This window comes from Dermacentor silvarum, chromosome 4, assembly GCF_013339745.2.
Source record: "Dermacentor silvarum isolate Dsil-2018 chromosome 4, BIME_Dsil_1.4, whole genome shotgun sequence".
In the NCBI taxonomy this organism is placed as follows: Eukaryota; Metazoa; Arthropoda; class Arachnida; order Ixodida; family Ixodidae; genus Dermacentor; species Dermacentor silvarum.
In genome coordinates this window covers 140,791,744-140,818,752 of record NC_051157.2, presented here as the reverse complement: position 1 = coordinate 140,818,752, position 27,009 = coordinate 140,791,744, and the positions used below count along the sequence as shown (strand labels likewise).

At 50.4% G+C, this 27,009-nt stretch overlaps 1 protein-coding gene across 1 annotated transcript in view; it reads left to right on the top strand.

Moving 5' to 3' along the window:
* The window catches only part of LOC119448316 (venom metalloproteinase 3-like), a 78,416-nt gene that overhangs the window by 36,248 nt on the left and 15,159 nt on the right, over window positions 1–27,009 (top strand). Inside the window, exons 9-10 of the mRNA XM_049666142.1 lie at window positions 4,078–4,127; window positions 25,299–25,407. Coding sequence (XP_049522099.1) covers window positions 4,078–4,127; window positions 25,299–25,407 — 159 coding nt within the window. The remainder of the gene's footprint in view (window positions 1–4,077; window positions 4,128–25,298; window positions 25,408–27,009) is intronic.

Below are 27,009 nucleotides of genomic sequence, written 5' to 3'. Positions count from 1 at the left end.
GGATGTCAGTCACCGTTGCCGATTCACGAAGAGAAATAAAGAGTCAAGCAAACAGCCACAGTTTTCACAGACCTATAGTGCGTTTGACGACAACGCGGACGCGCGTCCATATATGTCACCACAATTAGCCTCTCTACTGCAGCCGCCGCGCGCCGGCGACGACCGCCCCAAACCGATGACGTATGATTACGTGGCCGCGAAGCCCCCCGGTCTAGAAAGAATTTCCTCTAGGTGGCGTTGGTCCGATACTCGCGCTAAAGCCCCTTGATGTTAGAAAGTAGCGACACTCTCCCCCCCGCGCGCGCTTTCCTCCTCAATTCTCCTCGGATTTCTCCCCCTCACCGGGCCGGCGCGGCCCTGAACCCTCCAGTGGCTCGCTGCAGCCGCATTAGAATCAATGCGCGCGCTTGTTTATTCGGCCCTTTCAAGCGTTGTATGGGAATTTATCCCTTGTGAAACTGTCATGACGAAAGTACGTTTCCGATAGAACGTCGTGACATTTTTTTTTGAGGACGCTTCGATAAATAGAAGCGGAAGCGCTCCGAAAAAATGAGTACCAAGCAGTGGCTGAGCTGTTTACCTCTACGTCGCCACTTGGATAGTCCGTAACGCGGAGGTGTATTGGGTGCATACAATATAAGCAGCGTAAAGTATAAACTAGAATTTGGTTCACAATATTCGCTCTTAAAATGCTCAGAGAAGGTAACCAAGAAGAAATGTGATAGTTTACTTAAAGTGAATTCGCCAAAATGAGTGGGCCAAAAGCCTTTGTACCAATGCCACTGTGCAAAATACGTGCTGTGTTTGCGAAACAGCCAACATAGAACTTTACACACGCGCCTGTATTCCGTCACTATGAAACGACGAGAAATTACATTCAATCACCTCTGGGAGTAACCTAAGTCTCTCTCTCAAAAAAAAAAAAACAACAACAACAAAAGGCTGATTGCTTACACGGAAACTGCTAAGACTGGCACTTGATAATTAACTTACAGACTTCAAGATGGCAAGTTAATCAGAATTGAGGGAGATTATCAGAAGCGCGTGGCTTGTACTTAATGAGCATGCGCGAATAATACATAATACCACTTATCTACATATATATTGCGGTTCATGCCTTCGCAACATAAAGTACGTAAAGAAAAAGAAATGCTCGCAGTATTGAAACTTTGCAAAGATACAATAAGCACGCAATAAGAGTAAAATAGTTCCTTGGCTTCACAAGTATCAGGCGCAAGGATCACACGCACACACACACACGCACGCGCGCGCACACACACATACACGCACACACGCACGCACATACACAAACACGCACACACACACGCACACAACTACAAAATATGAGTTACAGGCATTAACTCACACATTACATACATTTGAAAACTAACGCACGCGCGAAAACACAAAAAGCTTTGTCACGGGTCGAAGAGTCAACAAAAATTTGAGCCGCCTCACTTTAAGAAAAAAACTATATGCACAGTTATCGGTGCTCTGTATTGAACTGAACGAAGAGTCCGGCTATGCGAAGAGCATTAAAATCTTCATGCAACTTCATCCGCAAATATGAGGAAAGCTGCAACATTCGCCTCGCAAAGAACAGCGTGCTTAGAAGGGGCGAAATCCCTTCTCCAGATGTTATGGAGCCACTGCTTCCGACGCACGACATTCCGTTCACCTCGGGGGATATAAAATAAGGCTTGCCCTTTCTCTGACCTGCTGCTGCAGTGAAACGCGCAGCAGCAAGGCATTTTTACTACTGAAAACGAAGCTCAGATTCCTACGAAAGGATGGAAAAACTTGGGAAACACACGTTCGGAGCGGCAGGGCGACCACTACTTGGACTGCTCATGGCGAGCGGGAGAAACCAAAGGCGCGCGAAAGCAAGTTCCGCGCAGTTTTCGTGACGTCAGGGTCACCTGACCGGGTAGTCGCGCGCGCCGCAGCCATTCAGCGTGGCGGATGCGCTGCCTCCGCGAAAGAGGGGGAGAAAAGGAGGAGGTTGACCGCGCCGGCGAGGGTGTGGCGGCGTAGATCAAAGCGTGTCGCTACTTTCTAACATCAAGGGGCTTTAACTCGCGCTGGAGGGGGAGAGCGTGAGGCGCGCCAACCAATGGCGGTATACGAAAAAAGTAGGTCAACGGAGGTGTGGGGTGTGAGAGGAGTTCTCGTTAGCGTTGTTTGTAAATGCGGAACTTTGGTCAAGGACGCTTGTCTAGGAAAGTCGTAGAAAAAAAATCACAGCATATCCACGAAGTGAATGATGATGAGTGGGCGAAGCACCGGGGGATCATTCGGGTAAACCACAGCTAGGGACGAGAGATAAAGAAGCGCGCGTCGGGAACGAACGCCCTTGTGCAATGCAGCGCCCCTAGCACGGTGGCCCCTAGCTACGGACGAGAAAGAGAGCGCGCGTCGGGAACGAGAGAAAGAACGCGCGTCGGGAACGAACGCCCTTGTGCACCGCAGCGCACCTAGCTACGGACGACAGAGAAAAACGCCGGAAGCGTTCTCCGGAAGCCGGAAGCTGGCTTCCGGAACAGAAACCGGAAGTGGAAGCGGAAGCGGAAGTCGGCTTCCGGTTATACTATACATATACATATATATGTATATATGCGTATACATACATGCATAGCGGTCTCCATGCCAACCAGAGCTACGGACTTCTAGTGAACACTTCATAAAACTACATGCGGCGTCTCTTTCACGTACGGACACACAAGGTCATCTATTGAGCAATTCATAAACTAGAGGTGGCTACATACTACTACTACTACAACTACTACTACAGAGGAGGGAACGACCCACACCCTCAGGAGCTTCGCCCCTAAAGAAAGCGTGAGGAACGCGCGAGGAACGCCATCGCCCGTGGATGCCGAAGCGTCCCATCCCCCGCAAGTAGCACCGTTCACAGCTTCGCTGTTCGACCAGGCTTCCCGGAGTGGAAGGGGCGGTGATGTTTTTTAATTAAGCCAATCAATGACATAAGGGCGACACACTTTGAAAGAATCGGCTTGCGGTTGCGCTTAGTCTCTATATTATGTCTCTCGTCCATTGCTTTTCGCGTGGCCAAATCAAGATACGGAGCGCATCATTTGGTCCGCTTCGTGTTTCCAGTTGGCCAAAGTTGCGATTCGATTTCGAACCAGCATAATAGCTTTGTAAGGGAAGTGGTAGATGGCAAGGACCAGAGATGCAAGGGCAAATGGGGGTGAGCGAAGCTTGTAGTGTGTTTTTTCGGTGTTGCTCGGAACGAATTGCTCTGACGAGTACCACGTTGTGCTCGAACGACAACCAGTCACACGCACTGCATCTTGCTCCGAAGTTTCGGTTGAGAAACTGGCGTTCAAATCTGGCCGTCACACCGGGGAAGTTGGCGCTAGGGTTGCCGAGGCGTGCACCACCATTGTCGGGTTCCTGGAGGGCTAGACGACGCTCATGTTTGGCCTCAACATCGCGCTCCCGCCACTCGGAGTCCGCGGCTCTTCGCTGACGTTTCGCCTGGGCTTTGGAAGCCCCCGCGCTAGAATCGGCACGTCGACGACGAGCTCTTTCCCGAGCGAGTTCGCGGCGCCGTTGCTCAAACGCAGCCTGCTCCTCGGCGGAACGAACCACGCGGGGCCTTTCCATCCGGACGCCGAAACTGATCAGAGGTGAGAGAAGCCCGGCGGGGTGCGCGCCAACCCCCTTTCCTTACTGGTCCTGGCCTCACTGTAAAATAATGTACACCCGTATTCACTTTTAAGGGTGTAAATTAGTTTGCAGTGTACTGCGCGCTGCAGGTGTGTTTAACCCCCGCTTAACTCCTGTGCTCCTGAAGTCAGGCAAACTGCGGATAGTTCTATGCTTGCCCGGCTGCCTTGTCCCGATTTATTTCTGCCAACAAGCGTACATCTATAATATGTCTGCAATATTTTGTGCCGCATATTTAAAACACATCTGACGGAAGTCCCGCTAATGAAGCGTTATCGCACGTTACGTAATGAACCTGCTTTGCCGGTGTAGCGGACACGGCAATTCGTTTTTTTTTTCATACCTCAGTTACAACCGCACAGCATATGCCTTGTTTCGTTCTAGGCTACACATGGTCGGCTATACAAGTGATGGCAAACACATTAACATCGATGGTATGTATTTACATTTCTGTGTTACATATGTTTAATTTCACGAAAACTGGAGCCTAAGTTTTCTTTTCTTTGTATTTCGCATGCAAGAGCGTTAAAGAAATGCATGCAAGAACGTTAAAAGGCACTTGGCAGGCCGGCAAAAAAAAATAGCAAAAAAAAAAAGAAAAGAGAGAGAGAATAGCTTGGGTGCGGAGAAAGCGGCCAGTAGTTGACCGAAAAAGTAATCAGCATTAAGACATTTCAGAAAGTTAGTTCAAATGGGTGTAGTAAAATTGTAAGATTATTCTAGAAATCTGGAGCAGTGGTAGGAATTGAACATGAAGCGATTCTATCTCTGAATGGAGCCACATAACAATTCAGCTGTAGTTTTGATTCCGTCTTCGTGTGTGTGTTCAATGTCAATGTCATATACTCTCGAATTCACTCTTAAATTCTACTCGTTAATCTACAGGTGAGCAAATGACACTAAATGTTGCAGGACGAGAGTGTTCGCAGACTACTACGCGCTATACCATATCAAGTCATTGATATTAAAGATAGCGCTAAATTGCAATTAAAATATAGTAAGCGCGGCAGGGATTCGTGAATAAAAGTTACTTTCACGAAAATAAACGATGCACAATTTGCGGCAGGGACAAATGTGACGTCACATAGGTAAAAGTAAATAGCAGGCCTATTGAATTAGTGTCTAGCATATTGTATACCCTCTGCCAGAAATGTTGCAGGACTCACTTTTTATTTCTTTCAGTAATAAAACTCACGTAATTGGTGTTATTCAGTCGCTTTGTAGGGTTCTCAGCGTACACAAAACTTTGAAAGGGTTTCCGCGTAGTCACTACGCGACGGAACTGTGTTTATCAACCCACTGTCAGGCATGTGGGCGCATTTAGTTGGAAGTTATGGGAGTAAGACAGTTTACGCAAATTCTGGGCAGGTAGTTAGCCATGAGTTAGTACGTATTTCTCTCTCTCTCAATAGTAGGGCCTATGATAGTAGTAACGGTTTCGAGAGGGCAAAGATTTGGCTAAAGGCGTTCCCATCAGACTCCACCACCCGTCAACATCATATACCTATAGCACTGGAAGTATGCTGCATGTGAGGCAGTCACAGCATGAAAACCGACGCGTTACTGTGCGAACGATATCGGAAGATTTGAATTTGAAGAAGAATGCATGTCACCATGGATATCTTACGCAATGGTTTAGGGAAACGTAAACTGAATTACCAAATCTTGGCTGGGAGCTTACCACTATCGTTGGAAAGAAAAATGTACAGTTATTGCATTCTACTGTTGCTAACATATGCGGTACAAACTTGGAGGTTAACAAAAAAGCGCGAGAACAACTGAAATGGCAACTCCGGCAATTTTTTACGCGCCTTATATATCTAACACTCCTCCGTGTACCCGCGCTCTTGCTCGGGGCGGTGCCGCCGCCTACGAGCAGAAAAGAGAAGTACTGCATTATGACACTAACGCGCACCGACAGTGAACGCTTCGGTGGTCTCAGCACTACGACGCCTCGATGCCAGCATTCGAAGGGACGCTGGCATCAAGAAGCACTACCAACGCCACCTAGGTGGCGTTCACCGTACTCAGCACAGCGGAGCGTGGCCTCCGCAATTAGCTCTGAAACTGTTTCTGAAGTTGATCGCGGAGGCTGCAATTACGACGCGCTGTACGCGCTGATTTGACTCGGTGACTATTCAGTTACGTGCTTTGTCTTGCGCGTTGTATTAGTGTGTCAGTTACGTGCTTCGTCTTTAGCGTTGTGCTAGCGTGTGCAGCGTAGTGCAGCTTCCATATGCACGACGGTTGCTCATGGTCATCGACGTTGGTAGTCGTGATGGAGGAGACGTGCCACCAGGCGTCAGTAGGTTCCCGAGACCCCCATGTCACGCGTCTGATAGTAGAATTGTTCCGCAAATTCGAAAATAATATTAAGCACAAAATCGCAAAGCGGAAACCTGACCGAGCACCCGAGCGAACCTCTTAGTGTCACAGTGTGACGTCACGAGCGGTACACCAGTGGAGAAGGCGCGCAAGGCATGCTGGTCTCGCCCGCGGGGACAACGAAAGTGGCGATGCGGCGAAGAGAAGACACTCAGCTGATTCGTGACCTGTGCCGGACCTTCGGGTGACAATGTTAGCAGCACACGCTAAACTGGGAAGGGCTTCGCATACTCACTGTATTTGTATCCCGGAAGAACGCCGCTGATAGCCGAAAGCACCGATTGGTGCATTTGTTTACATCATGCAGGTACATCGACTGCTCGTCGTTAGCTTAAAATATAATGCTAGCCGCGCATCAGTGACATCAAGTAATGCCAGAACATAGCAAAACACGCAGATTTTATGCATATAAGCACCGTTGCATTACTCTGAGTCGCGCTGATATGAGCGACCTTCGAAAAGATGAGCACGAGACCGTAGTACGGGAGCGTTGTTGTGCTGCCAACTTATCACTCTTCGTACTCTCTTCATGCACACAATTAATATATTCCGTAAAGTAGACATAAATCAGGGTTTTGCGCGTATGATCGCTCATTTAGAAAACAGATCGCTTTCTCGCAGAAACTCCGATGCCAGTATTGACACCGTTGGCAGCTGAACGAGGTGGTTGTATACGCCGCTGTATTGAAGGGGCCTCCGCTTGCTGCGTATTGGGAATACGAGGCAAACAGTGCACCTCGAAAGATAAATAATGAGTCAGCATAACGAAACGTAAAACTACACTCATGTACGTAGTCACATTTAACTTAGGGAAGTGCCGGCGAGTGTCACGGACAGCCTTCGAGAACGGCAACGTACCGATGTTGATAGTGCGCCGTGTCGTCGCTTTTAGCTTTTTGTGTGTACATCGTACTAAATGGAGAATGGTTTATTTCAAATCCGCCTGGTCAAAACATTGCGAGGCGAGAAGAGGCAGCGACTTCCCACGCTACTCGACGAGTGTCCAGTTCTCTGGTAGAAATCTGCTGAGCCACCGCCAGAGGCGTCGGCTGCAGTCAGGGACACCGCACGTGTTCGGCGCGATCGCGGGGAAACGCGGACGGCGTCCGCAGCAGCTCTGCGCGTTGCCTCGTTAAGCGCGAGACACACGGTGCGATTTTGCGTGCGATCCGTCGTACGACGCGTCGGAGTCCGACTTGCCGCATACGACGATTCGGGACACATGGTACGAACGACGTGCGATGCGTAGCTCCGCCCACAACCGGCGGCCCTGCATGGACGCTCGGAATACTGCGGAACTTCGCAAAGTGAAAACAAACGTATTTGCACAGTTCTCTAGTTTCGCACAAACGATCACAATAAAAACGCGTCTGTGCGAGCAGCGTAGACGTGTTTCCGCAAAGCCGCGTCCGCAGTGTGGGCTCCGTCGACAGCCGCCGATGGCTAGGAGCTGCCAGGCCTAGCTCGCTGGGCCGTCGAATCCGAGACCGGTGTCGCTTGCGACACGACCGCTTGTAGCTCGTAATTACAGTGTACTAGAAGAGTATTCTAGTACACTGTACTCGTAATAAACCTCCTACGTCGGTCAGCACAACGTGCACACAGTTATATCGCGCTTAAATTGCGATACATTTGATTTTATCGGCGCGGACGAAAGCGAACGATCAAGCCAGGCGAGCTTGCGATCGCTGGGAGACGGTATATAGGCCTAGCTCGCTGGCCGTCGGATCCGGGGTCGACAGCCCTTGCGATCCGTCCACAGCTCGTTATAAAGCGCCCATATTCGTCAACACAATCAACGTCTGAACATTTATGTCGCACATAAGTGGCAATACAATTAGTTTTCCCGACGCCGTTGGTAGCGATGAGAAAACATGCCAGTCAGGCGAGCCGCTTCGCATAGACGACTGTTGCGGCGTCTGCGCTGACGGCTTCCGAATCGATACCACGTCAAAGATTTACTACTTAGCGCAACGTTTTATAACATACACAACTTTGAGTTCACTTCATTCTATAGGTTATTTCGTGTCAGAAACAAAGTGTACCCGATTTTTGTGACGCCGTCAGCGGCGAAGAGGCCAGCGCCTCGACCAGGGAAAAAAAAAAAAAAAAAAAAAAAAAAAAAAAAAAACATCACCGGGACGATCGGAGCGCTTGCTCGCCGGCCCCGCCCCGCCCCGCCGGCTTTACCACGTCACCATGACGTACACGCTGGCGGCGCTGTCATTGGCCGCGGCCGTCCGACCGATCGCACAGTCGTACGACTATATCCAGCAGGTTGGTCGCATGCGGCGGCGGCGGTCCGCCGCCGCCTGCAGGAGAATATGTTGAAAACTTGTTGAGTGCGGCGGCCGATGCGGCGCGTCGTACGACGAATCGCACGCAAAATCGCATCGTGTGTCTTGCCCTTTAGTGCTGCGATGCGCGTTCGTTATACGAAAGGGCGCGCCGCACAGAAACATCTTCGCTTTTACCCGTCGCCTCTCCACCTCGCGCCCAGCGCACCCTCTCATTCGTCGCCTCCTACCCCAGCATGCCTCTCATCCTCTCCTGGTCACGTGACCTGTGACACCGGACAGATGGCGAAGGCTTGATCAAGAACAGCTCCGCTGCTAAAAAGGGCAAGCCATGCAATGCGTAGGGCAGATAACCGGTGGACCATTAGGGTTACACAGTGGGGGCTAAGGGAGGGAAGCGCAGTCGAGGACGGCAGAAAATTAGTTGGGGTGATGAAATTAGGAAATTTGGGAGGTTCAAGCTGGAATCAGCAACGCAAGACAGGGGTAAGTGGAGATCACTGGGAGAAGCATTTGTACTGCTGTGGAAATAAATATAGACTGATGATGAACATGAATTGAACGAAAGAATAACTGCTCACACACTAAGAGACGAACAAAAATTTGCGAGGTTCAAGTTGGAATCAGCAACGCAAGACAGGGGTAATTGGAGATCACTGGGAGAATCCTTTGTACTGCTGTGGAAATAAATATAGGCTGATGATGAAGATGAACTGAACGAAAAAAATAACTGCTCACACACTGAGAGACGAAAAAAAAAAAACAGACCAATTGCTGCTGAACAGTTAGAAAGGGCCAAAAGTGATCCCCCAATTGAGCCAGCATCAGCGCTAGAAGTGAAAGTTGCTGCTAGCAGTATCAAGCGACGAAGCGCCACACGGTAAAGTCACGGTTCACGTTTCTTTAAAAAAAAGTGACAACCATAAAAACACAAAAAACACTAAAGAAAGATGTTGATCGATTGGTTTGGTGCTAGGAGCTTGAATGTGACTATTTGACTTTTCCCCAAAACTTCTACGTAATCGTGCAGAAACATTTGCGCATAATAATTTGACGGTGCAGTCATAATTTGTCACCCTCTGAAACGTGGTTCTTGCTGTACGACAACACAAGGCCCCACATTACTGTGTCTGTCAAAGAATACCTCGCTGAACTACATTTTTTTACCTAATTTCTCATATTCACCAGATCTGTCACCATGTGATTTCTTTTTGTCGCTCTGTGGGAAACTGCCGTTGAAACAGAAGCTTCCTCTTGACAAACGAAACAATCAACCTAATCTAGGAACCGCGCCGGAAGCACTGCAGGGGTTACTTGTCTTTATTTATTTATAATAAACGTTTTTCCTTTTGTGTGCTAATGATAAGGTAGTGATCGATAGTGGTGTTACTAACGCGCTGAGGAACATTCGTATGAATATTTATCCGCTTCCTTGCGTGAGGTTTCATGAAACGGTCGCACATGATTCAAAGACGTTTTCCACCATAAATACTGGGAAGACTTGGGGAAGGTTTCCTAGGGGAAGCTTTTGACAAAATCTATAGTCATTAGTTCCGAAGTCGTATTAACGATTTTTTATGAGCTCAGTCTTGAAACGTTTCTGACAAAGGTCGTGTTATGCAAATGATTAATAGGACTCGCGTATTATGACAGGTAGGCAGAGAATGATTCACATTATAAAAGCACTGTTACATTGTCTTTACAATCTCAGTGCTAGGTAAGGCCAATAATAGCTTCCAGTTTTCTGTCTGCCATGCCAAAGATGCTGATATTATATTTTTGTGATTAGCTGATGCTTACAAAGTAGATATCATACATTCTTTGAGATGTTTTCTACTTCATGAAGCTCTAGTCTTCGCTTTCTACCACTGGACCCAAGTCACAGGTGACATGTGTGTGTGTGTTACAAACCATGAAGGCTTTACTTATTAAAGAACGCCGTCAGGTGTGAACGCTTTTCGCAGTTTCTTTCGTTTACTTTGATAACAATGCTCATTGCCTTTGTTAGTCGAACACAAAGGGCGGACACTGCATAGCGTCCGAGTCGCACGTGAGTTCGTGTGCGCGTGAGTTTCGTTGAGGTAAATGTGCCTCGGCTGACGCCCACGGGGTCGAATGGGTGGCATAGAGTTTCTCACTATAACACCTAGAGGGTAAACTGGCGCAACCGTCTATGCGAGTTTCTTAAAGGGCGCCGTGCCCTCATGTGAATGACGGGACATGTGTCTGCGAGGCTTGTGTTGGCTGGTGTTGAACGAGGCTTCGTCTAAAACATGGATATGGCTACACAAATAATGCGTTCTTAAAGTAAAATCTACATAAAAGGCTTTCATTCACCCATATTACATCTCGAAGTTTACTCACCTAGAATGTCGAATCAAGCGAAGAAAAGCAAGAACAGACGACAAGTTGTTTCAAAGCGGGCGAGAATCTTGTCGTCTGCCCTCCAACTTTAGCGGTCACCTGATACTTTTTGCGTTTCATACAATTGTGCATCCAATAGTAAGTCCTGAAAATTAAACAAAGCATGTTTTTGTGTAAAAATAAAGCTAAAGCAGTTTTTTAAGTGCTGTTTTAGCAGGAAATGAATAATTGTGACCGATGGAACGGTGCGAGCCAGGCGCGTCTTCAAAGCGTTCGGGCTCTCCAAGAACGATGCCAATCTGAAGTTACAATATACCGGCATTCCCATGGATACCACAGCGCAGCAGCGCCAGTTTTCCCTCTAGGTAATATTGTCACGACGGCGAAAGCTCGAGGGACAAACGAACCGCACTTGTCGGCAGAGGCAGTAACAAGAACGGACGGTTTTAAAATACCGCGCGCTAGTCACTGCTTCTTCTTCTTCTAGCTATGTTTTTCATGAGTGCCGATGTGTCTTATGTCGTCGTCATCGCCGCGCTAGACACGTGGCATTTGCCTCCCTCCCAAGGGAAGCATCGGCCCGATGCGCAACTTGACTGTATGCATGTACGAGACACTAAAACGCGAGTCACTTGGAAAAGTACGGCTTCATGCTCACCACATGCACCACTTCGGGGGGTTTCTGGCGGCGCCGCGAACAAGCTTCACCATGGGGCATGACCTCGTAATTCACGTCGTTCAGTCGTCGGATAACTATGTATGAGCCAAAATATCGCCTTAGTAGTTTTTCAGAAAGTCCCCTACGCCGAATGGGTATACAAACCCACACTCTCTCGCCGGGCGTGTAGGCGACAAATTTGTGCTGACGATTGCACCGCATCGCGTCCTGGTCTTGCTGGTGGTGGATGCGTACACGTGCAAGCTGTCTGGCTTCTTCGGCACGTTGACCAAATTCTTCAGCATCTGCATGGATATCGTCGCACTCATGGGGCAGCATTGCATCCAAAGTTGTCGTGGCTTCGCGACCGTGTACCAAGCTGAATGGTGTCATGCGAGTCGTTTCCTGTTGAGCGGTGTTATATGCGAAGGTTACATAAGGCAAAATCTCGTCCCAGTTCTTATGGTCCACGTCGACATACATGCAAAGCATGTCTGCGAGTGTCTTGTTCAAACGCTCCGTTAGTCCATTCGTCTGGGGATGATAGGCAGTCGTTTTCCGGTGGGCTGTGCCGCTGAGTTTGAGAACTGCTTCTAAAAGTTCGGCCGTGAACGCGGGGTCTCTGTCAGTAATTACAACCGCTGGGGCACCGTGCCTATAAGCACGACGTTTTCAACGAAAAATCGAGCTGCTTCAGCTGCTGTACCGCGCTGGGTAGCTTTTGTCTCCGCATAACGGGTGAAGTAGTCAGTGGCGACAATAATCCACCTGTTCCCTGTAGTTGAAGTTGGAAATGGTCCAAGAAAATCCATGCCAATTTTGGCAAAGGGCGTTCCCGGTACCTCTACAGGATGTAGGAGACCAGCTGGCTTGTCGGGTGGTGCTTTGCGTCTTTGGCAGTCAGGACAATTGCGCACATGATGTTTAACATCGGCTGGGAGCTTCGGCCAATAATACTTCCGCCGCAGTCGGGAAAATGTTCGTGTGGGGCCCAGATGACCTGAGGTGACCTCATCATGACACGCTGTGAGAACTTCATTGCGAAGCGAAGCAGGTACGACCAGTAAGTAGGTGCTGCCCGTCGGATAAAAGTTCTTCTTATAGAGAACATTGTCCTTCAAACAAAATGACGCCAGACTGCGTCCAAACAGGCGAGGCACGTCTTTGCCCCGGCCTTCCAAGAAATCAATAAGCGGAAGCAGTTCTGGGTCGTCACGCTGCTGCTGGGAAATGGTAAATGTATCGACGACTCTCAAGAATGCACCGTCTGTGTCCGGATCCTCGGTGACAGAAGACTGTATAGGTGACCGAGAGAGGCAGTCGGCGTCGGTATATGCTTTTTCCCTGACCTGTATACGACGGACATGTTGAACTCCTGAAGCCTGAGGCTCGAGCGCGCCAATCGACCGCAGGGGTCTTTTAATTTAGTCAGCCAACACAGAGAATGGTGGTCACTGACGACGGTGAATGAGCGACCGTATAAATAAGGGCGAAATTTAATAACAGCCCACACAACGGCGAGGCATTCTTTCTCCGTAGTTGAATAGTTTTCTTCTGAGCGCGAAAGAGTTCTGCTGGCGTAGGCTATCGCTTTCTCGGAGCCCTCTTGCCATTGCACCAACACGGCACCCAGACCTACATTGCTCGCGTCAGTATGAAGTGCTGTCGGGGCGTCCTGGTCAAAGTGTGCCAGAACTGGGGGCATTTGCAGACGCTGACGTAATTCGTTGAATGCCATTTGCTCGCGTTCGCCCCAAACAAAGGGAACATCTTCTCGTGTTAGTCGCGTCAACGGTGAGGTAATACGTGAAAAGTCCGCAATAAACCGGCGATAATAGGCGCACAAGTCCAAGAGGCGTCTCACTGCCTTCCTGTTAGATGGTGTGGGGAATTTTGTAACCGCGTCTATTTTGTCTGGGTCAGGCCGGACACCCTCGCTACTGACGACGTGGCCCAGGAATTGGAGTTCGTTAAAGCCAAAATGACATTTTTCAGGCTTTAACGTGAGGCCTGCAGAGCGTACGGCTTGGAGAACAGCCTGTAGCCGGGTTAGATGCTCTTCAAATGTAGCCGAAAAAACGATCACATCGTCGAGGTATACCAAGCACGTTTGCCACTTTAGACCTGAAAGTACGGTGTCCATTAGACGCTGAAAAGTGGCTGGCGCTGTACACAAACCGAATTCGTAGAGACCGTCGGGCGTCACGAAGGCAGTTTTCTCCCGATCGCGCTCATCGACTTCTATTTGCCAATACCCGCTGCGTAGGTCCATGGAGGAAAAAATAGCGTGCGTGGCGCAACCTGTCGAGTGAATCGTCGATGCGTGGTAACGGATAGACGTCTTTCTTTGTTACCTGATTTAACTTGCGGTAGTCAATATAGAAACGTAAGCTGCCGTCTTCTTTCTTGACCAACACCACAGGAGACGCCCAAGGACTCTTCGAAGGCTGTATCACATCATCCTCGAGCATTTTCTTCACTTGCTTTTGTATTTCTTCGCGTTCCTTCGGGGCCACACGGTAGGGGTTCTGTCGAATCGGTCTAGTGGCATCGTCCGTAATTATCGATGTTTGGTCAGTGATGTTTGCTTGACCTTGGACGTACACGAAAAGCAATCCTCAAACTGCTGTATTAGTTCCAGTAAGCGCTGCCTCTCAGCGGGCAACAGGGCCGAGCAAACGTCGACGGACAATGTTGTCGGGGCCGGAATGGTCTTGTCACTCAGTTCCTTGGTCGTGCACAGCGAAGCAGTCCTTTACTTGTACTATGTCATCACAGAACGCAACTGCAGTGCCTTTCGGGGCGTGGCGGCGTTCGTTGCTAAAGTTCGTAAGGAGAATTGCTGCGTGCCCACGATTTAAAGCCAGAATGCCCCGTGCAATCGAAACGCCTTGTGCGAGCAATAATACGTTGATTTGTTCCTCTATCACATCACCGTCGTAAGGCCGCTCGGTAGACACAAGGCAGCAGGTTCGCGGCGGCATCTTCACGTCCTCGGCTAGTCGCAAACGCCCGTGCTGTCTATCATAATTGCAGTCTACATCTGCGTCCGCTGAAAATGTGACCAAACGCTCCGGGATGTTTATAATAGCTCCATAATCCCGCAGACAATCCATCCCCAAGATGAGTTCTTTGCTGCACTCGGGGAGAATAACGAACGTGGTAACAAAGCTGGAATAACCGATGCGGAGCCTGGCGGTACATTCACCCGTTGGCGTCATTATCTGACCCCCGGCACTTCTTATGTGTGGCCCTGTCCATGGTGTTTTCACCTTTTTAAGGCGGTCAACCAGCTCTTGACGCATAATCGAGAAATCAGCACCGGTGTCCACAAGGGCTGTTACGGGATGTCTGTGAACAAAAAGGCTGAGGTCGGCGCGAACACATTCGTCGGCATTACTCGTCGTCGGCATGTCGTCTTGTTGCGGCGGTTGGGGGGTCTTTTCGGCGTCTCCACAGTTGGTAACCTTCCCCCCGGAGGTCGCGGCCGTTAGTTTCCCCGGTGAGGACTGGGGGAACGGCCTCTGACGACGTCAGCGAAACTAGGACGGTTGGGGGAAGCGGAACGTTGAGGTGACGGAGACTGCCAGCGACGACGTGGCGAAGCGGCTTGGGTGGTCGGCGAGTAACCATCGTCCAGGGCACGGCGGTATTCAAAGCGCGGGAAAGCTGAACGGGGAAAGCCTCCAAACGAGACGTCTCGATGAGGGCAGTAACGGGCAATGTGGCCCGGTTCCCCACAGTAGAAGCAGAGTGGCTGACGGTCGGCAGTGCGCCACAAGTCAGTTCGGCGAGCTGGTGGTCGTCTCTCAGGCTCCCGCTGCCACGATGGAGTGGTAACAGGTCGCGGATGGAACGGCGTGGTCGGCGGTGGAGGGGGAGGACGACGAACGGCATCGGCATAGCTCAACGGGCGTGATTCGGGGCATGGTGCGGGCGATGAAAAGGCTTGCCGCAGCTCCTGGCGGACGACTTCGGCAACCGAAGCAACTGCTGGCTCGGTAGAAGGAGCAACCAGGGTTTGTAGTTCCTCACGCAGTATGCTGCGAATCAGCTTTCGCTAGTGGTGGCATCCTGAGCGGCGGTGCTCATCGGTGTGGTATTGGACAGGCGGTCAATGTGGCGGCATCGTTGTTGAAGTGCTCGCTCGATTATTGTGGCCTCCTTGAGGAATTCGTCTACCGTGGTTGGTGGGTTTCTTACCAGGCCTGCAAACAACTGTTCCTTAATTCCGCGCATGAGATGGCGCACTTTCTTAGTCTCGGGCATATCGGGGTCAGCTCGGCGGAATAGACGGGACATATCCTCAGCATACATAGCGACGCTTTCGTTGGGTTTCTGGAAGCACGCTTCGATTAGCCGTTGCGCGTAATCCCGCCGGTCGGAACAGGAGAACGTATCCAGGAGTTGGCGTCGAAAGTGGTTCTACGTTTAGAAGCACGCTTCCCGCTTATGGAACCACGTGCGCGCACTGTCTTCTAGTGCGAAATAGGCGCGCCTAATTTTTTGTTCTGCGCTCCATTCGTTGACTTTGGCAACCCTCTCATACTGATCAAGCCAGCCCTCAACGTCTTCAAACGCATCGCCGCGAAAGATATCCGGAACGAGAGGATGCTGAAGAGTCACCTGGGAAGGGCTTGTCGTCATCTGTGAAGGAGGAAGATTCGCCGATGTAGGAGTGTCCATGCTGGTCGGAGCTGGAACGCTGGTGAATTCTGGGCTCAGGCCTAACAGGCGGTGGCTGAATCGGTGCACTGGAGTAATGTCGAGAGGTTGATTCTCGGGACTGCGTGTACGGGTCCGAGCAGGCGTCCCGAGCATCAGGTACCCAGCACCACCACCAGTGTCACGACGGTGAAAGCTCGAGGGACAAACGAACCGCACTTGTCGGCAGAGGCAGTAACAAGAACGGACGATTTTAAAATACCGCGCGCTAGTTACTGCTTCTTCTTCTTGCTATGTTTTTCATGAGTGCCGATTTGTCTTATGTCGTGGTCATCGCCGCGCTAGACACGTGGCAATATAGTGAGAAGCTCTATGGTGGGTGGCAGTTTTCCTCTGGAGACATCGGTGGAGTCTTTCGGCGGACGGCAGTAGGTGCGTGCGGTAATGAGTGCGGTGTGTGGCGGCCCCTGTCGCGGCTAGGCCTACGCACCGACCGTGGCTGCATTTGTGGTTACGCCCGCGGCACAGAGATGGCATTACGATCATCACGGGCCCAAACGGCGCGATTTTAACACGAAAGTGTTTTATGCCGGGGTCCACCAAGACTTCACTGACGTATTTCCGTCACGGAAATACGTCATAGAACATAATACAAAGAAAGAAACCAGAAGAAAAAGTTCCACAAACATGCAAAATTTGGGAATCGAACCCACGACCTCTCGGTCCGCGACGATAGATCGCCGAGCGTTTAACCCATTGCGCCACAAACGCATTTGCAGAAAGCTACACAGACGCGCCTTATATATCTAACACTCCTCCGTGTACCCGCGCTCTTGCTCGGGGCGGTGCCGCCGCCTACGAGCAGAAAAGAGAAGTACTGCATTATGACACTAACGCGCACCGACAGTGAACGCTTCGGTGGTCTCACCACTACGACGCCTCGATGCCAGCATTCGAAGGGACGCTGGCATCAAGAAGCACTACCAACGCCACCTAGGTGGCGTTGGTAGTGGCGTTCACCGTACTCAGCACAGCGGAGCGTGGCCTCCGCAATTAGCTCTGAAAATGTTTCTGAAGTTGATCGCGGAGGCTGCAATTACGACGCGCTGTACGCGCTGATTTGACTCGGTGACGATTCAGTTACGTGCTTTGTCTTGCGCGTTGTATTAGTGTGTCAGTTACGTGCTTCGTCTTTCGCGTTGTGCTAGCGTGTGCAGCGTAGTGCAGCTTCCATATGCACGACGGTTGCTCATGGTCATCGACGTTGGTAGTCGTGATGGAGGAGACGTGCCACCAGGCGTCAGCGTGGGTGCATCAACGCCTAAGGGCGCTTTAGCCACAAAACACCAATAGACATTATATATCAATGTGCAATAAACATTACACTACTTCTGTGAAGACACGTTTCACTTTCGTGTTCTATACCGATTCCTATATAAGAGGGATCAACCACATTTTTGTGAAGTGGGAGCAGGCGTTGCGTCATGACGCGGTGTGGTCTCGTGGGAAGAACGAACAGGGACAAAACTGCTCAGGGTGTTGCAGCGAAAGGTGACTCGACGGATGATTGGGTCATGTGCACCGGGTGCGAGTCCTGGCACCCCCTGGACGTCACACAGTTTTCGTCCATGGAGGAGGCGGAAGCGGCACCAGCTTTCTATTGCCGGCAATGCGAGAAGATCGGCATTATCCGAGAGGAGTTCGCACTGCTTCTCAAGCAAGAAGCGGAGAGTTGCAAGCTTGCAGTAGCGAACGTGACATCGATGCTGGAGGAAGAGACAAGGGCGAGAAAGACAGAGCGAGAGCACCTGGAGGATTTGCTGAGAGAGAAGTGTAAACGGGAGCAGCTGGAGGAGAAGTTGGGAGGGATGACGCGGAGGCACCACTCATTCACGGAGGCGCAGGGGCCGCCAGGGGAAGCTCTGGCGGTACTACCCACGACGGGCTGCGAGAGAGGACAGGTGCAGGGCAGCGACGGAAGCTGCAGTGGGGAGAGTCACGTGGTGGAGAGCGCACAGACGGCGGCAGGCAACGGAGACACCCTATGGCACGGCAGGGTTTGTACAACGCGACGAGAGAGTTGGATGCGGTTATCGGCGCACAGCAAGGCAATACAGCGAGGAGTAAGCCTAGGAACGCCACATTGGGGAGGAAGGGAAGGAAAGCGGAGAGAGATAGCCAGACTCGAGAGCATAGCGAACAGCAGCCAAAGGTAGACTCGGTAGACGAAAACAGGAGGCGAGTATTTGTGTTCTGAGACGGCAACGCTGTCCGAATGAAGCGAACGTTGCTGAAGATGGTCAGTTGGAACCGGAACGTGCATTTGAGAGCGGACACGGACGCCACTATGAAGGATGCAATTGCGGAAACAGGGGACCTCGAAAGAAGAGAATCAACAAGGGCGAGCAGTGTATTGGTTTCCTCAACATGCAAGGTGGCTGGACGGAGCAGAAATGGGGATAACTTGTGAAAGAAATCCGGGAGGAAGAGTTTGCACTGTTCGGAGTCGTGGAGAGTCACCTACGCGACCAGGAGGTGCCGCCATGGGAATCCGGTTTCGTCTGTGAGGGGTGCAACAGACAGGGCAGTGAGCGCCGAGGAGGTGGAATTGGGTGAATGTGGGAAACCACACAATGGTGGACGAGGCTGCGGGAGGGATGTTCTGAGCATATGTGGTTGGCTGGAAACATAGCGGGTACACAGGTCGTGGTGGCCATTGTGTACACGTGGAGGGAGGACAGAAGGATAAAAATTCGGAGATATGCCGCTGTATCACCAAGGATATAGAGGACTTTCGCCAGGGGGCAGAGACCGTAGTAGTGGGGGATTTCAATGCTCATGTGCAGAACCTGGACGGCCGCACAGATGCCAATGGTACGCTGCTCTTGGAGCTGGCGAAATTGGCTGGACTAGTGATAACCAATTTGACAGAGAAGTGCTGTGGGGCAACGACCTGGTCCACGCCGGATCGCCGGTCCTGCATAGATTACTGCCTCATGACCCAACCAATGTACGAATGCCTCAACAGGACGGTGATAGATGAAGATGGAGCGGGCAATCATTCAAGTGACCACAACCGGTTACGCCTGGTTTTCCAAACCGGTTTTCAACGCGAGCGACAGCAACTCTCTGTGGCTGTGGCTCGCCCAAATGAAAAGGCCCTACTTGAGATGGCAGCCAAGCTGGAAACGAAGGCCGATATGCTGGAATCATACGATCACCTGGTATCAGAAATGAAAGAGGCCATGGGGCAGTGGGCTAAGGGGGCACGAGGTCGGCGTGGACTTAAGCCATGGTGGAGCAGAGAAGTGGTAGAAGCTATACAGTGCAGGCAAGAAGCGAGCCGTGTCCACAGAGATCTGAGCAAATACGGGGATCCAGAAGCGGTTCTGGTTGCCTGGGAGACCTACAGGAGGCTGAAACAGGATACAGCTGTGCTGGTGCAGGGACGTGTTCGGGGCATCAACAGGAAGTTCATGGAGGATTTGAAGGAGGCAGGAAGGCAGGCACCACAGCGCTTCTGGCGATACATACAGAAGTCGAACCAGCAGATATCCCAAGTGACACTGCGGGGGTCGCCGGACGGGGAGGAAGTGATAGGGGAGGAATGTATCCCATTGCTGGAGGAGTGGCTGCGATCACTGCAACGGCAAGATGCCCCGGACACCCTGTCTGAAGACATGGCTGGCTCATATGTGCGGCTTACACCGGAGGAACAAGCCGATGCCGATCTACGGTTGGCACCAACTGAGAGGGAATTTAAGAGAGCGGTGAGCAGAGTGGATGCAGGGACAGCAGCAGGGTGCGATGGGATACCGATGAGCCTGATCAAGACGCTGGGGCCCAAAGAACAGGCGAGGGTCGAGGAGTTCGTCGCGAAGGCACTGGCATCTGCGGAGATACCGGGGGATTGGAAGAAAAGCAAGCTGCGGCCTCTGTACAAAGGGTCAGGGGATAAGCGAGACCTTACGAACTACAGACCGATCGCCGTGACCCCGGTCCTGTATCGAGTCACCATGCAAGTGGTGAAGGCACGACTCCAGTGCTGGGTGGAGGCCATGGGAATCCTTGGAGAGCTTCAGATGGGTTTCCGGCAGGGACGTCGCATAGAGGACAGCCTCTTTGTCATCACGCAAAGCATTGAGCTGGCGCTCCAGGCCGGGGACCCATTGTATGTGGCTTTCCTGGACATAGCTAAGGCCTATGATTGTGTGGACCGAGAGATCCTCTGGAAGATACTGACAGAGATGGGCCTGGCTGACGAAGATCGCGTACTGCTTCAGGCAATCTACAGCGATGTGGTGGCAGAGGTGGAATGGGATGGCCATAAGACTGCACAGGTAGAAATGCCTCGAGGCCTCCGGCATGGCTGTCCGCTCTCCCCACTCCTGTTTATGGTATATGTTGCAGGGGTGGTACAACGTCTCGAGGACTTCGATTGTGGCTTCACTTTCAGGCACAGGGAAAGCGGGCAGCTGGTGCAGAGACGGATCCCAGCGCTGGTGTATGTCGACGATTTTGCACTCCTTGCAGGCTCTCCGGAGGAGCTGCAGAAGTTGTTAGACTTATGTGGCAGGGAGATGACGCGACTGCGACTGAGGTTCAGCGTCGCAAAGTGTGTGGTGTTGGTTTGGGGAGCACAAGATGCGCCGCCCGACACAACATGGAGCCTACAGGGCAACCCAATCCTCAAGAGCACCAGCACAAAATATCTAAGCATCAGACTGACAACGAGCCCAGACTACCTCTCGGAATATGAGAGAGAGAGAGAGATGAGAGGCAAAGCAGCCAGACATAAGGGAGTTCTGTGCCAGAGGTCCTTGTGGTCGTATAGTGGGTACGAGGTGATGCGAAGGTTGTGGAAGATGGTAGCAGTGCCGGGGCTTACCTACGCTAACGCCGTACTATGCCTCTCCCCGCGAGGGCGGTAATTCCTGGGGAGGTGTCAGAGAGAGATAGGCAGGCTGGCGCTGGGAGTGCACAGGTGCACACCCGTGGAGGCGGATGGTCCTCCTTCACCGCGAGAGGGGCGGTGGCAAAGGCGACATACGAGAATCGGCTACTGAGGCTTCCGGAGGAGAATGACGCACTACAGGTGATGGTTCACACCATTTTCGCCGACAAGTCGACGAAATGGACGAGAAGAACCGCTGCACTGCGTCGGCGTTTTGGGTTACCGACGATCTGTCTGGAGGAGGCGGCGCAGAAGCCGAGGGACCCAATGGGCAGGGGAAGACGGCTTCAGGTGCGACAGAGAGAGAGAGGCAGCTGCGTGGCGGAAAGCCGCAGAAGAAAAGTCGTCCCTCCAGTTGTATCGGAGTGAGAAGCTCGAAATTCGCACCGAGTGCTGCTACGACAACTCGAAGGGAAGCGCACTGCTGGCGGACGCGAGAGCGGGTGTGCTGCGCACACGCATTTGGAGAGCGCGCTTCACCGAGGGGGTTTTAAAATCCCTTGATAATGAAAGTAGCGACACTCTCCTCCCAGCCCGCTTTCCTCCTCGATTATCCTCGCCCGCCGGCTGCGCGCGCTGCGCACGGCACGCTATTGCGCCTGGGCTCCCGCGGACGGGCCGCAGAATTCGATGGAGGCGCATGATTTTGGGCCAGTTGCGCGCCCCAGTGGCGTAGAAAATTTTGAAAAGTGGTGAAAACAGCATGGAGAATGCTGAAGGCAACGTTTATGAGGAGTTTGGTTTCATCTTAAAGCCGTATGAATGACACACTAATGTAAAAGGAGCTTTGAGGCGAGTTCTATACTCCATTTATTTTTTCTGCCACATGATACGCTACTTTACTTTGTGCATCTGATCTAGTATTGCTTGTGGCAAATCGCTCTGTGTTTGACAGTTTTTTCTTGCATGTGCGCGCATGTGCACCACAGGTATTATATTCAGCGTGCCTCCTTATAATGAATTACTGGCGAGTGCATCGTCCGTCCATGTGTTTGTCTCAACGTCAAAGTAGCTTTTGTGCTGTGGTTTCTGCATAGAATACGACGGTTGCGCAATTTCAGTGCGATGAAGCGGTGCCGGCAACCACTCATCGCCCACAATAACAGAAGCTGAGGAAAGGTATTCACAGATTATTCTTTAGGCATCAGGTGTCAATCAAGCTTAAAAAATACTCGCTATACCTATGGGAGAAGGCATTCTATATTTTCAAGCAAAAGAAACGCCTCTGGATAAGGTATTTTGATAGTTCACACCGACATATCTTAAATTATGTAGAAGGATAGTTAAAATTGTGATCTTGATTAGCGGGGAGCCCTATTGCCGACGCATTGTAGATTGCGGGCAAGCATGCAGTGGCGAGAGGCTCTGCATAAAGGATCATAGTGTCGTTGGCTGCGTCGTTAAGCGACCGAGATCATTATTGCTGAAATTATTAGAGGCGGGACAAGGAGCAAGCAGCAGCGATCACTTACTACTGTCAGTTCTAGGATCATGCCGCTGTCGAAGGGGCTTCCTGTGCTTCACGACAGGTCGGTTGGAGAAAATTGTTGGAACTGTGTTGGGCTTCAGCTTTTTTTTTCCAAGTTCTCGTAATATGCGCCGCTCAAATTGGTCTTCAGTGAAATGTAGCTTGAACATTTATCGAAGAGTTAATCACTCAGGCAGGATGAATAAAATGTCCTTTATAGAAGTACAAGTGGCCAATACGCTGCAGTGCTAAACATTATTGTCTACATAATATTCCCTGCATTACTACATCATAACCCAAATGGTTATTTATTGCTCAACCTTCGTAATCAAAGCGCATTAATGCAATGAGTACAGCTCGTGTTACACCGATGGAAATGGTTTACCCACAGTACAAAACCAAAGAAAGGTGATTTTACCGCATTCGCTATTAAAGCGAATATTCCCGGTCTCCGCCTAGAAGTCGATATCAACAGCAAGGGTGCGCGATCATGTGAACACCTCCTGCACATTGGCTGTATCCGTGAGAAAACCAAATAATAATCGTCACCCACTCACGCGTGCATGGCAGCCCAGTTCAAAGCAAATTCAAGAACTGAAAAAGATTACCAGGTGTCCTTAGCTATCGCCTAAGAGACGCGAATGCGAGTCTTGTAAAATCTACTGTAATTCACCTCAATCCACACTAATACACCTTCACGCACCTTATTCGACCTTAATCCACTCTAATCCTCCTTAATACACCCTTATAGACCTTAATCCACCTCAATGCACCCTAATCCTCCTTAATACACCTTAATCTACCTTAATACACCCTAATCGGCCTTAATCCTGCTTAATCCACCTTATTCGACCTTAATCCACCCTAATACTTCTTAATACACTTTAATCGACATTAGTCCATCTTAATCCTCCTTCATGCACGTTAATCGACGTTAATCCACCCTAATCCTCCTTATTACATCTTGATCCACTCTAAACCACCTTAATCAAGCTTAATCCTCCTTAATCTACCCTAGCCCTCCTTATTTAGCCCTAATCCACATTAATCGACCTTAAACCACCTTAATCCAATCGTTAATCAGTCATGAATTTACTTTGCTAATCATTAATTATGTATTATACACGGCTGGACATGATTTGGCTCGCTTCTGGCCTTGATTAGGTCACGTTACTTTCTGTATCTCAAACGCTCACCTTGAAACATTTCTAAACTAAGGGTCTCGCCTTAAAATGTGGACTAGCTGGCGCTCATCACCTGCAATACCACGTGCGGGTATACTCCCCACTAATTTTTTTCAGGCCCTACATTCATTGTATTTAAGTGACTGACACACACATCGAAGCTTTAAATAGCTCCTCTACAAGCTGCTATTCCGATTTTCAGTAAAACAGGCAACAGATCCTAACAATAACAAAAAGTGCGATCGAGAGGCTTTATCTTCGGGTATATTTGTTCAGTGAAAAGCAGAATCTACAATGCTGCATTTCCGATTGAATAACAGTTGACGACGTGCGTGGTGATGGGGTCCCAGCGGAATATTCAGCATTCTGAGGAGAACCCCATTTTTATGCAACGTACAAATTGCCGCAGCAAAAACGCTAATGAGCAGGCCGGAAGAATTGAAAAAAATGCAGCATTAGGGGATGCTTTGATATGAGCATTAAGAAAGGCGCCTTACCTCGCAAACAATACTGTTCCTTGTCGGAACAAAGTTCTTTCGGCCAATGTTTTTAGCACTGCTTCTTGCGCAAGCCATCACGCTTTCCTTGCGGTATCGTAAAAACTGCATTACCATCATCACGCTTCTTGCTGCAGTTATATCCGCAGCAGCATGCCATAGCGCTGGCAGACAGTGCACGAAACAGCGTGCAATGTTAGCGTGCGACGTTCTCTATACGCGGAGCCAACCGAGCTAAGGCGCAAAATGGCGCGAACGAAAAAGCAAAACACAAGCAAAAGGCAAGCTCCGCTCGTTTCCAAGGGCAACGGCAGGGACACCAATCATCGTGCAGGAAAACGGGCGCAAGGCCGTCTGCCGCGGAGGGCACTCGCGAGTGGCAAGGAGGAGGCGAGGAGGTCGCGCGCCGGCGGCAGAGTACAAAGAGTGGCGGTACTTTAGAATTATCAAGGGGTTTCCGGGGGTTTCCACAACGTGCGCCCTCTGTGGAAAGTCGGACGAGACACTGCGTCACGTGGTCCTGGAGTGCGGTGGCATCTTTCCACCAACCCGCACACAGGCGCTGCCTACTGCACTTGGTTTCAAGACGGAGGAGGTCGGTACCGCGGAGGTGACCAAGAAACGCCTCGAGTTTTGGTGGCTGCATGGAGCGCTGCGCCGACGACTGTGCGAGCAGTTCTGTTTTGTTTCTGAAGTTCACGAAAGAATGTTTCCATGTTTTTTTTTCCTTTCTTTCCTTTTTCTTTTTTATGTGGTCACGCCGGTTTGGACAGGGCCAACTACGGCGATCCGATACAAAGGGCAGGACCACCATCACCATCACCATCAGTGTAATTCAGGACTGGTTTTGTTTTAGTCACTTTGTAACATTTCAAGTTATGGTCTTTGAGCAATTCTAAATCAGCATTGCTGTAGTATTGCGTGCTAGGGCTTGAAATGATTTGTATTGCTTTAATTTTATGCCACCCTAACGAAGTTCCATACGAGAACTCTAGGGTGCACAGTGTGCCTAAGTTTCCTAAACCACTACTATTTACCCAATCATTATTTTGTCTCAGTAATTTTGGATGATACGGAAAATAGATTGCGTGATAATCCTGGAAAACAATCTCTTGTCTTTTTTCCCCCAATAGGGCATACAATACTTGGAGGAGCTTGCTCTAGGAAAAAGGTTGTCATCTTAAGGGAGGAGCCTGGGCAGTATTCTGGAGTGCAAGCCACTGCCCATGAAGTAGCACATTCGTATGTATTGAGTCTTGTGGTTCCAACACATCCAGCGCTTGTGCTGCCCGAGATGCTACTCTTGCGCCAGTCGGTGTCAATCACGAACATTGTTAAATACGCTGCGGAAGGGTTCTTGTCGTGGTTAAAATTTATAGCCTGGAGGCACGTGTAGTGTCTAATTGCATTGAAAAAAAAATGGCCGATAGTATCCACGAGCTGTGCTAACTCCTTCCCTTGAGACGGCTGTGACATGGACAGCCTAAATGATAATGCATGTCCCGGGCGACAAAATTTGCCGTTACTCAGCCGTGGGAATCTTCTGGGCGGACATCGGACGGATAGATAAGCCGCTCGAAAAGCCCGTGAACGCTGAGGCTCTTAAAATACTAGCCAATATCGGCTGCCTGGGTATGTTGCTTATTTATTAAGGACATCATCACTCAAGCAAATCTAATAACGTTTAGTTACAACAGCGATAATTGCCGAGGAGCACTAAAGCGCGCAAACAGCACAGGTTCTCTCGCAATCACAGCACGGGTCGTCGTCTTCGTCTTCTCGATGGTGCCACCGAAAACACAAACGTGGAGCTCCGTTTCACCTCCGGTGCCACCGATTACACTGGCCCCGGGGGTGAAACGGAGCCACCCTAAACTGGGGCGCGATCCGTTTCTCTCTCTCTCTCTCTCTCTCTCTCAGTCGCACTGGGCTTAACTACTGCGCGCACCTGCCGGCCTTGGTGGCCGCTGCTGCTTCCACGGTCTATCGTCGCGCGGGACGTCGGTGGCATGCAGCGTCCTTGATTTATCACCAATACCGCCCAAACTACTTCGGTCTACAGCCAACATGCTAAAGTAGATAATGTACAAAAATATAACCCGCACCAATTTAATCTCAAAACTCGATAACATACCTCGCAGCGAAACTCGAAAACATTACCCGCAGTTGCAAAACTCGAAGGACCGCTCAGCAGCGTTCAATTGGACGCTTTCGCATTCACAACTCATGTGAAGTGCTTAAGTGTCCCTTGGATTTTTCCCCGTGTGACGAGTTCTCTGCAACAAGGGGTCGTTCTTGTGGCCGGTGCACGCGTGCCGGTCCACGTGCCTGCATATTTTTTTACGACATTTCATCGTCGTCATCAATGAAGCGTCGCTGAGCACTTCACCACAGCTGGACATTCTAAAAGGATATGCTCAGACGTTTCCATATCACCGCAATTGTCACAACGGCGATTGGTGAACTTCGCAATTTGGCACAAATAACTGCGGAATTGTCCCAGACTGCGCTCATTAAGGCTCCACTATTTATCAAAGTGTGGCTACACCTTGGCCGCCCGTCTGACATCTGTAGATCTCTGGTCCCCACCATAGATCCCGGTCGGACTTCATCAGACAAACCTAATTATACATGTACGTATCTCTTGCATGCATCAATGTTTTATGTCACAAGGCAAACTTTAATGAAATGAAGAACTGTTTGTAAATGCAGTTTTCGGGCGAAATGATGATGCAGGATTTCTTGCCGCCGACGAAGTTGGCCGGTAACTTTCGAGCTCTTGAGTGTGTGTACCGAATGATGGAAGGTTTGCTGGTGTGTTGGTTGGGTTCAGATGCGTTTGCG